The sequence below is a fragment of the Erpetoichthys calabaricus genome, chromosome 11 (assembly GCF_900747795.2).
Source record: "Erpetoichthys calabaricus chromosome 11, fErpCal1.3, whole genome shotgun sequence".
NCBI classification, from domain to species: Eukaryota; Metazoa; Chordata; class Cladistia; order Polypteriformes; family Polypteridae; genus Erpetoichthys; species Erpetoichthys calabaricus.
In genome coordinates, this window is record NC_041404.2 from 12,860,813 (window position 1) to 12,879,226 (window position 18,414).

Genomic DNA, 18,414 nt, shown 5'->3' on the forward strand with positions numbered 1-18,414 from the left:
TGTATGTGTTATGCTTGGGCTTCTCTAAGGGTATTTTTGGAACTTATAATCTAACATTCTTTACCAGTAAAACCAACATAAACATTTACCAGAAATTATTTTAGACACCTACATGTCCAACATAACTCAACATAAACTTAACAAAAATACATATTAGGTAAAAATCAATTGGCAGTTATATATTTGGTGTAAAGTTAATATTAAAAAAAACTTTAGAATCTAGCATAGTGAACATAGTCTAAAGCACAACACACCACTGCTTTGCTTTTACTCATTAACTGGTTTGATACATGTAGGGGATCTGGCAATCTTTACTCAATCTACTAAAAAACTTCCATTCATCAATCAATTTTTCAAATCTGCTCATTACGATTTTGTAAAACAAATAATTGTGCTCTCCTGAAGAAAGTTTTGCTTTGAGTATACTTTTGCAACACAATTTACCACTGCAGACACACAAGCATAGACACATAAAACCCAAGTGAAACAATACAATTTATTTCTCTATAGTCTGTTAATTCTGCGGCATACACTGTGTCATTGCAATATCAAGGCAAATACAGTGAAAGTGGTGAGTTTTCTTTGAAGTCCTTCTTTTCTGTCATACTTGAGCTCCATCTGACAACTTGGTAACATACCAGACTGTAAGCATTGATACATATTGAAAATAATTACTATAGCAGTTCATACTAAAATAAAAATGCGGGTCCTTGTATATAGTAGTTAAAAGTATCTAAAATCAGTTTTTAAATGGTCAATAACAAATTGAATCATTTCAGCTATAACCTGAAATATTTCAATGGTATCCTGCTTATATATTCCTTCTTTTCCTTTCTTAATGGATCATACTGACTACCAACAGTTATTTTTTGAGATTTCAGGATGTTAACTGGATTTTCAGAAAAAGTCTAAATTGCTCTTGGGATTTTTCTATCAATCACTAGAGGTTACATTTTAGTTTAGTTTTCTGTCTTCTTATAAACTGTCATGCCATGTACAAATTGTTTTACACTACACCTGTTTTTCCTGTTGGAGCTTGATATACTTAACAAGTTTCCTGAAATTTAAAAAGTTCCCAAACGTCACAAAGTAAAACTACCATGTAATTTTGGATGATAACAGGAATTGCAGGTTTTCTTTAAACATAAATCACCAGGGAAATGCATATAACATAAAAATGAGAAATGAGAGGCATATGACTGCCAAAGAAATGGTACTGGGAAATGGAAGGCATCCTGTAATCAAACGACAACACTTTGTATGCATGATGAGATGCAATTTTCCTGAATGACAAAAGTCACCAGATGAATCCTTCCTTATCTTGAATAACAGTACTTCCAAGGAGATAAAGTGTGCAATTTGTAGCAAGGGCGAAAGCTGTGTATTTCTTTCATATAAATGGAAATAGTCTCTTTTTTAAAATATACACTACTGTAGCCAGAAACAGAGCCAATGCCAGAAATATTAGCAGTTTATCTGTAAACTCTCGCCGATTGTACTTTGTGATGAGCTTTCGTCCCAGCTGTATTGTTCCCGTCATGGCTTTAAACTCTTCATTAGTTTCCAACACTGTCCTGGATGAAGTGGCTACAAAAAGAAAGGTGACGTGTCGGATTTGGATAAGCAGACAGGCAGGCAAGTCAACAGTTTCTTTACAGAAATTAAGAGGCAAAGGTAAAGGGGAGAGTCGTATAATCTACACAAGCTCTCTAGCAGCACAAAAAAAAAAAAACTGTCTGGCAGGATAAAATGACTCATTCTGAAACAACGTCAGTGGGAACTGGCCAAGTCCCAAGCGAAAGCTACTTTGGTGAACTGAATATCAAGACATACAGTGGTGAGTGGATATGTACAACTCCCTCTCTTCACTCTGACTCCTGACTGCTCATATAGGAACAGGTTTACTCTATGTATTTCAGTCACCTAACTAGCCTTAAGATTAAAGGTACTGTCAAATTAAATTTTAAATTAAAAACACTAAAAATGCTCTTGTAGTCTAATTTTAAAAACATTTGCCTATAAATAACAAAAATTTATGTCAACATTACTAAGATTTTTCTATACCCATACAAATGTCTTTGCTAATTGTTTTCATCTCTGCTTCTTTTGTTAAACAGATCACCTCTGAAAAAGGATTTGTTACTTTTGTTCTCATATTTCAATTCCACCACACGCAAACAATCTTAGCACAGGAAATGTACACTTCATAGGACGACACTAACCTAATGTGTGCATGGTCTCCTCACTTTGCTGGACTTGCTGGGACATCATCCTGCTAATGCTCAGCAGACTTTCTGTAATTTCACCAGATGTCTGTACCAGACTCTCCTTCGTTGTTTTTCTGAACAAACAAATAAAGATTCTGTTATTCTATTAGTTTCTACTCTTTTCCTATTTTTGAATGCAATGTTCCCTTTTTGCTGTTATATTAAAGGAAGGTGTAACCTAAATTAAATAAAAATGTAATAAGGAGCGCTTCGAAATCTTGTACACTTGCTCCCAAGGGTTTAGAGAACTCTAATTTCTATATAAAGCTGATATTTTAAACACAGATTCCTCTCGCAAATCACTTGCTCTCTCTATTCCTCCTCTATATCACAATGTGACAGCTAACTTTGGAGGAATGTAATGCTTACATAGCACCACAGCCTTAACACACATTCTTTAAAGTATCTGTACATGGAGACTGGCTATACTAAACAAATCCAAAACAAACTTTGAACACATTTTTACTATTTTTTTATTACAATGTAGGGGCAGTAATTTAAGGTATATAGATTATTTATGTTTCAGTTTCATCTTACTAAAAATTTCTTTTTACTTTCAGCCTGAAAGAGGCAGCAATTTTTAACTCTTCAGGAAAATAGAAGGTACACTCACCAAACAGTATTTCCTTATCTGTTTTTTAGAAAGATCCAACAATTCAGCCTCTACCATTATGTTTTGTGTTTCTAAACATAGGAAGAACTATCATGGGTAATAGGAAAGGTATGATGGGGATGCTGTTTATGCACAGTTTGGCAGCTGCAAAAAACCATCACAGATTCAGAAGGATCACTGCAGTTTTAAACAACTGAAGCGTTTTTGGATGGTTGGTCCGTTACTTGATTGTTCCGGGCAGTAGTAAGGCTGCATAATGTTTAGTGTCTCAACAAGGTACAGCAAGGCAGCAATGGAGTTCCACTTCAGAATTTCTGATCACTTGATAGTAATGATGAAATTCCGGATCATGTCTGCCAAACTTGGGACCGCTAACTATAGATTAAGACAATGCAACAGGCACAGGCTGACCACTGATTGTTGGTGGGCCAGTGACTTAACACACTGCTTTCTAGTGACATTTGGCTCACATATATCTAAGGCATGTGTACAGAAGACTCATCTCTGGACATTTGGCTCATATATCTCTAAGGCAGCATTTCTCAACCTTTAAGTATTTGCGACCCAAGTTTTCATAACAGTTTTAATCGCGCACCCCTAAAGTTTTTTTGAAACCCTAATAAAATTTATTCCTAGATTTTTTGCTGCCGATACACCACTACAAGTTTAAAATTTTCCTACGAATAGCGAAATTACGCCACATATGGCAACATTCGCGCCCCCTTTTTTGTTACTTCCCATAGTTTGAGAACCGCTGATCTAAGGCATGTTTACAGAAGACTCATCTCTAGATGGAATCAAGAAGGTACAAGTAGGTAGATGAACCACCTGCCCACAGAGGAGAACAACATTCCAGGATTGTTCAAAGATAATTTTTGTAATCTACTAGCAGGACAGAAGAAGGTAATGATCAGCTCTCAGGGAAGGATGAAGCCAAGGTGATGTCCTGTTTTAGTAGCTATGAATCTGATGTGATCTCCCAAAGAACAAAGCCAATCTGGGCTAACATAGACTTATCTTCACAAAAAGTCTACCATGGAAAACAGGTGCAGGATGGAATATCATATATTTGGTGGTGAGAAGTGGTCTTTCCAGTACTGAATAAAATACACCAAAACTCAACCCAATGTCTGTCATAGAGAGAGAGAGATCTTCATTCAGTAGGTCAGCAGTTCTTTATTCAAAATCCAAGTAATAAAAATGCACTTTCCCCAAAACTAAAAGAACGGAGAGCTTTCACTCTTATTGAACAGAACAATTAATTTGTTTCCCCTCAGTTATTTTTAAAGTTTCACCCTGAAAACTTTCCCCAGCTGCTTTATACTACCTAGAGGACATTTTCAATGTAGTCCTATTAATTAATATAGTGTTTATATATCAGTACACAGATGACTATGTATTAATATTCTCCAGTAAATCAAGAGGCAAGTATCTTTGAGCAGTATAGAAGCAATGACTCATTTGTACATAAGAAAGAACTGCAAAATAAAGAACAGATTCATGCTATTATCAAGCCAGAACTGTATAAGAACATAAATTCACAAACTTTAAAATGTTATTTTTACAGCATTTCATCTAGCTTACCTTTGTCGTACAGAAGAACTGCCACCTCGCAGTAAGTTATCCTTTTCGGAATTATCAATTGCAAGAGTACATGCCAAGTTTGCCTTCCTCCATGCAGTCTGGTTGCTTAATAATGAAAACAAGTATTTATTATCACATCAAGATTATTTGCTTCTTTGTACTTAATTCAGACCATTTCAAAAACATAAAAATAAAATATCAGTGAACAATACCTGAGCATTTGTTTTCGATGATTTTCCATTTCATTCAATAAAGCAAGTTTTTCTGACTCTTTATCCTGTTCCTTGGCCATCTGCTCTAAATCCTATTTCAAGAAAATAAAATACTTGAGACATCTTTGTAGCTCTAAATAGCTGAAGTTTATTAGAATAAGTGGATGGGTGACATTTAAAATTTATTTTTATGTAATGTTGGAAAAAAAAAGATTGTGTACATTAGTCTAACCAACTGAGGCTATTATACCATATAACAATTTAAAATGAAAGGATCAGAGACATAAAAATGTGTAGCAACTAACAGGAAAGATCTCTTTGGCTTATTAGACAATGTAATCCCATAATACAGAACAAACAAAATCAAATAAAACAACGGCACATAGTATAGATGTACAGTATTTACATTCATATTGGTAATTGATTTATTGGCCTTTGCAGGGTTATACTTTGTGCAGCATGACCAGTTTCATAAGATTAATTAAGTAATTGTGGTATGGGATTTGTGCCATTATTTCATGATTGTGACCTCAATAAAGGAAAAGATGTTTAGATGTAATATGTATACTTATATTCAACTAAATATTAAGTGAAGAGCTAGAGGGACAGCAGGTGATGATTTAAATACCAAAGATTCACAGGGCCAAGAGCTTTATAACTTTATAGTTATTGCCTTTTTAACAAAATAATGCAAAATGATGAAAAGGAAAAATTGTTATCTGAAATCAGTTCCACAGAGCATAAAGAAAATTTCATATTTATTATGACACTAAAAACAAGTTCTCTGTAACAGAGTGCACGTTTATGGTTACAGTACATGAGTTTGTTAAGGTATTCCCAGCCATTGTGAAAAAAACATGATCTACATTGTATGAGTTTGTGATGCACAGGATATTACATGTAGAATCAATAATTCAGTAAAAATACCTTCCTTTTATATCACAGACATGCATAAAAACAGTCTGTTTCATAAGAAAATAACTTAAGCATTGATGAATGTGCTCATTGTATGTGATTATAGAATGTTCTTTAATTTGCAAATGTTACAACAAATGACAAAACCATTTGATGTTCATCATAGAATTCATATAACAATAAAAGGTTAAGGGTTTCTAATCACCTCCAACTAATGCACAAAATCTTAGAAATGTAATGACATCTGATAATATTACCAGACAAGATGGGTAAAGAAGACAGCAATTGAAATGCTTTATGGTACAACAATGCATTTTGGATATTAAGTCCAAGAATATTATACTCAGATTTTACACTCTTTGCATTCATTACTTGTATATTTATTTCAAACTACTCTACAGCATTTTATAATAAAGCTAAAGGGTAATGAGGTCCCGATGTAAAAAAAAAGTCTTAAAATTTACACTTACAAAAATGCATCCATTTTGAAGTAGCAAAAGTTTTAATTTAAGACAACAGGAAATAATACATTTTATCATAGGTTCTTAGTACTGTTTTCTCAAGGTAAGGATATGTTTCTTGCTCACTTCTCTGCTTGCAGCAGGTGTCATGGATGGAGTTATGAGATCCCCCTCCACAGCATCAAGCTGTACTCTGCTTATTGCCCTACTTTTGTTTTTCCAATTTTGTTACTTCAGCGGTGATGATCTGCCATGTCTTGTAACAACAGACGCTCAAATCATATGGCTATTTTTTTCATAAATTGGCATATTTTTCGCCTATTCTGTGCTGTTAATTTACATAGCTTATGGAATGAGATTCATGCCAGCAGTGTATAAAAAGCACATATAAGAATTTCACTTTACTTTGTATAAATAAAAATAAATCTGAACTGAACTTACTCCACTGCATTGAATTTTTAATAAAATGTTTACATTTTTTAAAGAGCCAAACCACCTGCACGTCGCACTTTCTGTGGCATGTTGTGCACACAAAATGAAAAAAGGCACAGTGTGCACAACAATGAGGAAATTAACTGAATTGCTGCAAACCAGTTATAAAATTTTTTAACATATGAAGAGTCGCCCTTGCTGAGGATAGGACAATAAAAGAACCGAGGACAGTATTTTTGAGTGAGTAAACTCAATAACATACCCATATCATAAACACATGGGGAGAACAAGCAAACTCCATGCAGACCCTGGCATTGTGAAGCAGGAATGACAGTTCTGCACTACCACCCTGCCTATGTTAAAACATCTGTACTAAAACTTGTAAATGTTTAACCTGATTAAAACTAAATGTATGCCTATAACATCTGTTCAACTCTTGTCACTTAATTGCATACTACACAGGTGCTCAATATTTCTTTCACTAGCCCACCGAAGCACGTGCATGCATGATGATACTGGGTGGCAGCAGGAAATATACAGTATTTGTGAAATTTAGAAAAAGAGCTTCTAGTGAAGGTAAGTGAATCTTTTTTTCTGTTATTATTCTCTAGCTGCCTACAGAATGGAGACAGCAATTCACATCTGGGCATCAAAATTTAATGTCAATAATCAACCTCTAGTTTTTGATGGATCTTGGCGTTTTAGGGTCCCAGATGCCGAAAACACTGATATCTTGGTGATGGGTGTGTGTGTCTATGTGTCACAGTTTCTTGAGTATGGTCTAGAGTTAAAATGGCTGGACAGAAAAATACCAAACTCAAAACTTAAACCTGTTATGAGATGACGATGTGCAGATTAGTTTTTGAGCCAAATCGTGCAAAAGAAAGAGGCACTTTAAAGGAACCTTCAAATACCTCAATTCAACAATTAATTATGAATGCTTCTCGTCAATTGCTATTGTAATGACCTACTTTATGACCAGAAAGATCAGCTTCAGAGCGGTAAATAATTGCTGAAATGTTATAGAATACTTTGTGTAACTTGGTTCCTAGGGTGCAAAGACCACTGACGCTCATGTTTGAATTTTGTTCTTCTTAAAATGACATGGATACACTGTTTGTGTGTAATTTCAAGACATGGATCATCACTCAAAAACATTTTTGACTTGAAAAATGGACGTATTTGGTAACTTTTGATGCTTTATTTCACAATTGGACCCCAGTACCGATTAGCTCCATTATAAAAACACAAAAGCAGCATAGTTATTCTATAACATATATAAAATATGTTTCACTCTAGAGTGCAGTTTCATGTGGCAGACTACTATATACCTTGATTAAGAAATAATGTGGACTTCAAAAATACCAAACTTAGCCTTTAACCCTTAAACTGACAAGTGTTTACTTGATTAATATACAGTATTGTGCAATGAAACAAATTAAAGAATTTACAACACATATTCATGTGAAAAATAATGATGAAACTGAATTGTCAAATGGTTACCAACAACAGAGCCTCTTTTAATGCAGATATTTCACTAGTTATTAAATATATCTAACAAAACTGTGCTAACAGGTAGTAAGTCATATTACCTGTGGCAGTAAAGCACTGCTGGGCTTCTGTAATATATTAATGTAACATCTGCAGCTGATGTATGTAAGTAGTTGCTTGGAACACCTACATTTTAACTCTGTGGTGGATTGATGACAATGCTTTACATCAGACAGATTTGAGTTTCCATGTATTGGTCATCTTTGATTCTATTGGGATGCCTACTTTACATTAAGTATATTATTATAATGGTGCGTAATTTAACTCTCAACAGCCAAATGACCTGATTTATGGAATGTTCATTGTCATTATATGACTTGTGGCAATTAGACAAAAAGGCAATTATAACATAAGAATAGTACTGATAAAAACATTTACAAGCACCTAATAATACCAAGATATCAGTGATTGCTGAAAATCTACTTGTATTAGTTCTCTATGTTAAGAAACAGTTATTAACAATTGTGTGAGATTTACACTTAACCAGCATATCTGTGTCCCCATGTTCTTGTGTAAAAATGGATTTTTAAACACCTCTATTCAGTCAGCTCTTAAACTCTGCATTTTGAACTGAAAATATTCAGCTCCATTGATCATTCTTTGTAGATATATAGCCTAAATTCCTGAAATTAAGTTTAATAGTACTTTACAATACAGTGGTGTGAAAAACTATTTGCCCCCTTCCTGATTTCTTATTCTTTTGCATGTTTGTCACACAAAATGTTTCTGATCATCAAACACATTTAACCATTAGTCAAATACAACACAAGTAAACACAAAATGCAGTTTTTTAAATGATGGTTTTTATTATTTAGGGAGAAAAAAAATCCAAACCTACATGGCCCTGTGTGAAAAAGTAATTGCCCCCTTGTTAAAAAATAACCTAACTGTGGTGTATCACACCTGAGTTCAATTTCCGTAGCCACCCCCAGGCCTGATTACTGCCACACCTGTTTCAATCAAGAAATCACTTAAATAGGAGCTGCCTGACACAGAGAAGTAGACCAAAAGCACCTCAAAAGCTAGACATCATGCCAAGATCCAAAGAAATTCAGGAACAAATGAGAACAGAAGTAATTGAGATCTATCAGTCTGGTAAAGGTTATAAAGCCATTTCTAAAGCTTTGGGACTCCAGCGAACCACAGTGAGAGCCATTATCCACAAATGGCAAAAACATGGAACAGTGGTGAACCTTCCCAGGAGTGGCCGGCCGACCAAAATTACCCCAAGAGCGCAGAGACGACTCATCTGAGAGGTCACAAAAGACCCCAGGACAACGTCTAAAGAACTGCAGGCCTCACTTGCCTCAATTAAGGTCAGTGTTCACGACTCCACCATAAGAAAGAGACTGGGCAAAAACGGCCTGCATGGCAGATTTCCAAGACGCAAACCACTGTTAAGCAAAAAGAACATTAGGGCTCGTCTCAATTTTGCTAAGAAACATCTCAATGATTGCCAAGACTTTTGGGAAAATACCTTGTGGACTGATGAGACAAAAGTTGAACTTTTTGGAAGGCAAATGTCCCGTTACATCTGGCGTAAAAGGAACACAGCATTTCAGAAAAAGAACATCATACCAACAGTAAAATATGGTGGTGGTAGTGTGATGGTCTGGGGTTGTTTTGCTGCTTCAGGACCTGGAAGGCTTGCTGTGATAGATGGAACCATGAATTCTACTGTCTACCAAAAAATCCTGAAGGAGAATGTCCGGCCCATCTGTTCGTCAACTCAAGCTGAAGCGATCTTGGGTGCTGCAACAGGACAATGACCCAAAACACACCAGCAAATCCACCTCTGAATGGCTGAAGAAAAACAAAATGAAGACTTTGGAGTGGCCTAGTCAAAGTCCTGACCTGAATCCAATTGAGATGCTATGGCATGACCTTAAAAAGGCGGTTCATGCTAGAAAAACCCTCAAATAAAGCTGAATTACAACAATTTTGCAAAGATGAGTGGGCCAAAATTCCTCCAGAGCGCTGTAACAGACTCATTGCAAGTTATCGCAAACGCTTGATTGCAGTTATTGCTGCTAAGGGTGGCCCAACCAGTTATTAGGTTCAGGGGGCAATTACTTTTTCACACAGGGCCATGTAGGTTTGGATTTTTTTTTCTCCCTAAATAATAAAAACCACCATTTACAAACTGCATTTTGTGTTTACTTGTGTTATATTTGACTAATGGTTAAATGTGTTTGATGATCAGAAACATTTTGTGTGACAAACATGCAAAAGAATAAGAAATCAGGAAGGGGGCAAATAGTTTTTCACACCACTGTATGTCCTTAATGTAGCACACAGACCAAACACTGCACATATACCGTACCATGCTTATTTTAAACATTATAGTTTTGGTGGATCATATCTATCTATCTATCTATCTATCTAAACAAGGAACAGTCTAAACAAATGCATCCTCTCAGCCAGGACATTTAATTTCTAGCAAATATTTTGCAAGTATGCCTACAGAGTAACATAGGACATATTACTAACGAAACAAACTAAATTCCATGAAATATAAATAGCATGATGGAGCCAAGTAGAAGACATTTCATTATGATGTTAACAAGAAAATTCACCTTCAGACAGATTAAGTCCAGCTGCTCGTGACATTTTTAAATAACCTATGAGAGCAGTACCTTCATGGATTTCTTTAAAGTAAGCTGTACTGCTTAATATGCATTTTATGGTGTAATCTTACTGCATGTAGTGTACTTCACATTCCAGTGAGCAGTTTATTTTAGTGACAGAACGTCTTTGTGACAGGAATGATCTTTTCAAAATATAAGCAGCACTGTTTAAGAATGTTTAATGTTGCTGCCTCACAAATCTAACACTGTTCAAATCCCATGCCTGTCTATGTGGAGTCTGCATGTTTTTCCCATGCCTGCATGAGGTTTTCTCTGGGTTTTCCTCCCATACTCTCAAAGACAGAAATGTATAGCTAAATATCCTGTTTAAAAAACAGTCATGGGTGCAGCAGTGAGTGGGTCTTCATGCTGGACTGGTGCCCCATCTAATGTTGGTTCCTAAATTATGCACGATGCTATAAGTATAGACTCAGGCACCCCATAATGTGGAACATGATTACGTAGGTTTGAAAATGTTGTTTTATTCAAAATACAAAAGCCATTAAATTATTTTATATTCAAATAAGGAAGTATATTTTGAAACTCCATATTAATATAGTTGCAAATGTGGACAAAATCATTATATGCCATTTTCTTTCTTCTGGAGTTGATTATTTTTGTAAATATTCAATTACCTGAAACTGTTACATAGTGTGACATTAGTGACACTTTTTCAACAGCAAAATGCAAGTGACTAATTTTATTTATATCTCATTTCTCACCTACATATGTTTTGTAATTCTAAAAGCTATGCCATCAGAAAGCCAAACATTCTACTGAATAATAATGGTGATATTTCTTCTCCTGCCTTCTCGTTTTATTCAATGGATAAAGCAGTTTGGTCCAATCTATCCAACAAATGACTGTATCATAGTATGTCTGAATAATATTTGATAATATTTGATAAGCCCAAAATAACTAAAAATGAATTATGAGTTCAGTATAATCCTAACAGTAATTCCTTCAAATGTCACTTAGACTGCCAAGAACAAATATCATCCCTTTTTAAAGTTTCCACATTATTGCATATTTTTCATATTAAACAGAGAAATATTGTCAACCAAATTCTAATATTTCACACAAATCAGCCTCTGTGAACCAATAAAATAATATATGGTGATGAATAAAATATAACACTTCCACTTTCAGTTTTATGCTTTTGTATATAAGGATATAATTAACAGTTCATCAAGTCCTAAAATGAAATATGTCTCACTTCATGTTATAAACACATTCATAGATTCAACTTTGTCATTTTAACTCAACAGAAAAAAGAATAAGCTAATATGATGAAGCCATGTGAATATGAATTTAGAAGGTAATTTGAGACAGGAAGTGTTAAAATATTAGTATAAAAGAATGACCTTTGGCAGTGTGGTTTGGAACATTCAGGTTTATGTTATCACCATATTAAGAGAAAGCCAAATATGCAATGAACTTGGGGAAGTGATGCAATTGTTTCTGTTTATCAGTCTGGGAATGATTATAGGGTCATATTCACTGAACTTTATTTATTTATCAATGTTATTTTCTGTGTTAAAAGGCAATTGTTTGTTGAACTCAACTTAGTTGAGGTCTGGTGGCAATAACTCCAGCCAAGTGTTTCTTTGTTTGGTGTTCAGTATGTTACTGCATAGTGGAGTAATTTTGGTCCAGTCTTTGCTGCAGTACTGCTTTAATTGAGTGATGCTTGATTTGAATATTTTAGGCAAGAACCTCTCATTTCATATTTTTGTCACTCCTTTAAATGGGGTTTCATTCTAGGCTTTGTCTAGTACAGTCCAGAAACCTTCATTTAGTTTTCTTTAGATCTTTCACTATATACTGTATTTGCATGTGCTTCAGATCATTGGCGGTCTAAGTTTCAGCTCAGAAACTGATGCCCTCACAAGTTGTATTTTTTACTAATGACAATTCTTTCAGGTGCTGATGCAGCAAAGCACCTTCAAAACACTTCCAACACCATGCTTAAGTGCTGGTATGAGGTACTTATTTTAAAATGCAATGATTATTTTTCTTCACAGACAGTACGGCCCAGACAAGCAAAGAAAAAAAATTTTTGACTCATGCCTTTAGAACACAGGTGTCAAACTCCGGTCCTGGAGGGCTGCAGTGGCTGTAGGTTTTCATTCTAACCATCTTCTTCATTAGTGATCAGTTTTTTGCTGCTAATTAACATCTTTTGCCTTAATTTTAGTTAACTTGACTCAGGCCCCTTTGTTGTTTCTTTTTCCTTAATTAGCAGCAAAACAATAATGAGACACAAACCGAGCTGCCCACACAACCAGCTATCCACAATATCTGAAAATAAAGAAACGTGAAGGTCTCAGTAAGGCTGATCTCTCAGATCACCAAAACATTTTGATGGTGTTCTTAGAATAAACAGAAAATCAACAATTTTGGAAATGTCTGCTGTGGCAGAATGAGAGCAGCAACAAGCCAAGGAATTAATGAAAGAGTTTAATAAACAGCAAGAATCAGCTTCTCATTAAGAAACTGGTTGGAGTTTGAAGACCCAATTTAGCTGGTCACCTGTTGGCTCGTTTCACGTCTCATTTCTGTTTGGCTGTCATTTAATGAAGAAATGAATCAATTCAGAGCACTGAATCCTTAAAAACAGGGCTATTAAAACAAAGGGCAAATAAGTTAATTAGCAATGAAAACCGGTCACTGATTAGGAAAAGGGTTAGAATAAAAATCTGCAGCCCTCCAGGCCCAGAGTTCGACACCCCTGCTTTAGAATTTTGCTCCAAACACCTGAGGATCACTCACAAGCATTTAACACTTATGATAGTTCAAATTACCAGTAATTTTTTGGTTACCCTGCTACAGATACATTTTGTGCAGTATCTTGCAGTCATTAACACTGCTCAAAGCTCTTTGTGAGTTCATGGAAACTTGCCATTTCGGAGAGCCATATTCTATTGTATGTCTAATCAGTTTGATTCTGAATGTGCTTTCTTGGAGCCTCTGAAATGGCTTTGTTCCACATTCCAAGCACATAGACTATAGCTCAAGCAGCCTGTAGAATGTGTCTGTTAACTGCTTTACTACAGTATGTCAATAAAAGATGATGCTGGACAGTTTTTCATTAGGTGGGACTTCTCATAATCAAGCCTTCATGTTAACCAAAGTATTTCAACAATTAAGCCTAATTACCCTAATAATATGTTTGAATTCACCTTGTTATGTTACCTTGTTTGAGTTGATCCTATATATCATGCATTAGTTGTACCATTTACAGCAAACAAATTTAAGGAACATCTACTCTTCCACAATTGAGAAAAAAATCAAATGAGCCAGACTTTGTTTTCTATGCATTCCATATTTGCTTTAAAATTTACTAGAGGCAAGAAAATGGGCCACTTGCATTCCTAAGGCAGGTATTTCACATGCTGACATTGCCTGACACTATGGATTAAACCACTCCACTCTGTTCTAACAGCTGACATGTCTTCAGCAGACCAGCAGGAAGGATGACTGTCCAAGATCTGGTCACCCTCAAGTGACCAAACCAGAGCAGGACCGACATATCAGACCTGTCACCGATATACAGCTGTCGAAACTACTAGAAGACCCAGTTCCAATATCAGTAACTGGACTGTGAGGGACAGGCTCATCTGCTCACACCTCCTAGACATCTGAAACTACAAGAGGACAATGCCAGGCACCATATAGCTGTTGTGGCCATAATGGTCCTAAGGGATAAATACTGGTATGCAGGTGCTGCCTTGCCCTGGCTTCTCCCTGACCTTAACCCCACAAGGCACCTTTAGAACACCCTAAACTGCAATATCTGGGAATGTGACCCTCTGACTGCTAATGGCCAAGAGGTCTGCCAGGTGCTTCTGTACAAATGGGAGGAGATCCCACAACGGCAGATACTGAGGCTCATTAGCACTATGTGCCAGGGTCGTCAAGTAGTGTTAAAAGTTTTCAGTTGTAATTGTTTCCTGTTGTTTTGTTCATGTACTATTTGTTTTCCTATCATTCACTTTGTTAATAGTTATTTGAGTAATAAAAATATAAACTTCAGTACAACAACAAGTGTTGCATTTCTCTTTTCCATCAGTATATCTAAGACATTACGGAAAATGCTTTTACTTCAGCTGCTGGAAAAATCAGTATGTATTCAGCAATGCATGATTTGATTAACATTTGTTTGCAAATGTAAACTAAAAGCATAGCAGATTTTCAGCTTATATGTATTATGTAGACATTTTTATTGTTAATAATAGGGTAATATTTTATTTCAAAAGGTCCAGGGCCTCACTCTCATCTCCCAGATCTACCAGCTGCATTCAGCCAATATGTTTGCATGCTCTCATCCTATTGCACCCTAAAAATGGAGAGGTGAACAACAAAAGAAGTTAGGAGTAGAGAGACCAAAAAAGTATAGTGTATAAACACTCTAAAGTGAGTCAGATGTGTTCAGAATTGAGAGTGTGGGTCATACACTGTCTATTGTTCAGATGAAGCCCTGTGAAATCTTCAACAGCCACCAGAGGACATTACACTGCCCCTTCTTTAGTGACTGTGGCAGTAGTTAGTACAGCAACCTATACAGACAAACAATGAAATTACAAAACTGTTTAATAAGAAAATACACATAAACCTCCACAAAGTTGAGTGATTTTAGTGACAAAATGACTAAACAATCATAAGTACAATGCACATTTTATTTTTGACCCAAATTTCGCAAAACATCAGACTAGACATTACAAAGGAAACTGAGCCCAGCATCTCCGGTGCAGAGCTCTTAAAAATCAGGGAAAAAAATCGAGGTCTCACCTGTATTCTCCCTCTAAGCTGATGGAATTTTTCTTTCACTTTTGCATTTAGGTCTGCAAGTTCACTGTGAGGTCCTGGACATTCCCGGATATCCTACAGGAAAGCAAATGTGCCAATACATTTCACAATCCACCAAGATAAAAACATGAATAAAAATGCACAGTTTTTGGGTTATTACATCAGTGTATGAATCATTTAACCTGCCAGTGGTCAGAAATAACTAACATGCTCAGTGTACGTATGGACGGACGGACAGACAGCACTTTTTCTCCAAGGGTAAATTTGACTTTTCAAAGAAGCTCAATAAACAAATTATATATATATGTGTATAATTATATATGTAAAATGCAAAGTTGACACACTCACTCACTCATAAACAAAAACACTATGTATTTAAAGAGCTGACATATGCCAGAAGTGTACATTCTAGGGTAACAGTTATCTGCTAAGAAAGGACATTTCAGGGTTTCAATATATAGAGGGAAAAACAACCCCCACAACAGAAAAACTAAATATCCCAAAATTAAAAAAATGCTTTGATAGATTTAATTGAAATTTTGTGATGTTACAGAAAAAAGAAAAGTAGCTGACCCGTGTTTCTGTATTTGTCAATATTTGTTGATAATAATATGGTAGTGAGTAAGTTATGGTAACTCACTGCAAGTCTTCTTTTGGCTGAGCACTGAGAAGTAATCGCAGTGAGAAAAACGGCTCACGCTGCATGCAAATGATGGCCATCAGCAGAATTAAAAGGCGAAAGGTCAGTAACACTCAAGTAAGACATGGTTAGCAAGTACGCTCTAAATATTTGAGTGTAGGTGCCAGGCGCTGTGGCTGTGAGCATAGGTGGGATGGAGAGAGTAGTAAAGGATGAAGTGGCCTCCTTGGTACATATAGTACTTCCTATTCTGTCTGTTCCTTCCTACTCCTCGCAATGCAGTATAAAATACATACAAATTCACCTGAGGGGTTCAAGGATGGGCAGTGTGCCCCTCGGACTGTAGATTGTGCTTATATAGAAAAGCAGGGGCTATGGAATCCCCCTTGGTTGTAAAACTTGGTGTAAGTGCCAAGGTTAGAGCCTGATAGCCTGCAACGTTTCAGTTCACACACCACAAAAGGGGAGAACCTACTTAAAACCCTGAGTACAACAAAAGCCAGGAGAGAATGCATGCCTTGGTCAGTTTAAACACTTGTGCAGCTCAGTAAATTGGTCATCCATGGCCAGAACAGAGGAAGCAGACATTGTGCATAGTTCACAATATTATTTCTTTTTACTTGTTCTTTTCTGTAAAATGCTTAAAACATTCAATTCATTGCTTGGCCACGTAAATGGGCATTCTGTAAAACACCAATGCTGCAAGTAATAAGTTAAAGTAAATCACAATTCAGTGTTTGAACTTCATTGTCTGGCTATGTCATTAAAGATAAAGCCATGACAATACAATTGAAAAAATATATATATTATAGTACTGCAGTGAGCTATAAAGCTCCTGTGAACTAATAGTATTACCCTGGAGAAAAAAATCAAACATTGTATACAGAAAGTACTCAGTTAGTTACACAGTACTTCTGATGCACCTGATTAACTGACAGCATTATAACCGAGGTCACTGTCTTAGGAAATTACCCAGGCTGAAGCCGAGTGACACAGTATGTGTGTGTGTGTGTGTGTGTATAAAATGACAAAGTACAAATTCACTCCAAAATGACAAATAAGAAAGTAAAATAAAAAGAAAGAAATCTTCTGACTTGGCTAAAGATAAAATTGAGCATTCACAGATAAAGTTCTAAAGGTGTACTGTCGTTGGCCTGTGTGTGTGTGTGTGTGTTCTTATATACATTGTTAGAATAGTGTATTTATGTAATGTTGCGTTCATTTTCGGCAGGGGGTCCCTCCAACCCCCCGGCTCTAAAATTAGCGCATAGGTATCAATAACACTGAGTTTAAACTTGAAATAGACTGACACAGTGTTCATTGACACAAAAAGGTAAGAATTTCATTGTATTATGTCCACGTGACGACAATCACCCTACAAAGACCCCATTAAAGTTTGTGAATTTCCCATTGGGATTAATAAAGTATCTATTTATCTATCTTAAAAGGGGTCACGGGGTCGAACCTTACCCCTGCAGCACCGCTCGCGAGGCACCAATAACATTCATACTCGGACAGAGCCAAACTTGGCATGGCCAGTTAACCTAACATGCACATCTTTACAGACTGGAAAGATAAACCCACGCAAACACGGCGAGAGCGTGCAAACGTCACGCATTCTCTAAATGCATCTTAATGTGGTTAACCTTACATTGTTAATGTTTTCTGACGTATATAACTGGGTTTATTTGGCACTATTCTAAAGTAATTTAACATTAACATAATATATGGCTTTTAAATTCCCTTCTTCCAGGCTGCCACGGCGGCATTCAAATTATTTTTTTCACCTCGTTTCTATCGTTACGTTACATGCGCATATTGGTCATGACACCGCGGTAAAAACTGCACCATTCATTCTAGTCTGCCGCCGTAGCTGCTCGCGAAGTGGGGTGTAGGTGTTGTACCTGAATCAGAGCTTTAATTTCTAGATCATATTTTACGATTTCCTGACTGCATATTTGGACGTGGACATCCTTGGACGCAGCCATGTTGGATCGTACTGTACGCCAACCGAGGAATGTCACGTGAGGTGAGTTACGGCAAGCCTAAAGGAACAAAAAGGCGAACAACTTAGACGTGCTTCAAGACCGAAACGCGTTGAAATCGCTTCAGTTTTTTTTTTTTTTAATTAAAGGAACGCTTTGAAAACACATCAGATCTCAATGGAAAAAAATCCTGCTGGATATCTCTACTGATATGGACTGGGTAATGTGTTAGAAGCGAAAGGATGCCACATCGTGTGATGGAAATGAAAATTATCAACTTACAGAGGGCTGAATTCAAAGACACCCCGAAAATCAAGA

General features: G+C 36.1%; 1 protein-coding gene across 1 annotated transcript; it reads right to left on the reverse strand.

Annotated features, from left to right (window-relative positions):
* Positions 1–482: 482 nt before the first annotated feature.
* On the reverse strand, positions 483–18,144 carry bnip1b (BCL2 interacting protein 1b). The gene is made up of 6 exons (XM_028812691.2): positions 18,016–18,144; positions 15,454–15,546; positions 4,677–4,768; positions 4,465–4,569; positions 2,223–2,341; positions 483–1,587 (listed from the first exon to the last, which is right to left on the reverse strand). The coding sequence occupies exons 1-6, from the start codon at positions 18,097–18,099 to the stop codon at positions 1,391–1,393; spliced, it is 690 nt and encodes a 229-aa protein (XP_028668524.1). The 5' UTR covers positions 18,100–18,144; the 3' UTR covers positions 483–1,390.
* Between the last annotated feature and the right edge of the window lie 270 nt (positions 18,145–18,414).

What these genes read in the sequence shown, in the direction of transcription:
- bnip1b (XM_028812691.2), bottom strand. Translation starts at nt 18,099, where the DNA reads ATGGCTGCGTCCAAGGATGTCCACGTCCAAATATGCAGTCAGGAAATC. An exon ending in AGCTTAGAGGGAGAATACAG is followed by an intron (nt 4,769 to 15,453) that starts GTGAGACCTCGA and finishes TTCTTGAAATAG; the next exon opens with GATTTAGAGCAGATGGCCAA. An exon ending in AGTTCTTCTGTACGACAAAG is followed by an intron (nt 2,342 to 4,464) that starts GTAAGCTAGATG and finishes TTGTTTGTTCAG; the next exon opens with AAAAACAACGAAGGAGAGTC.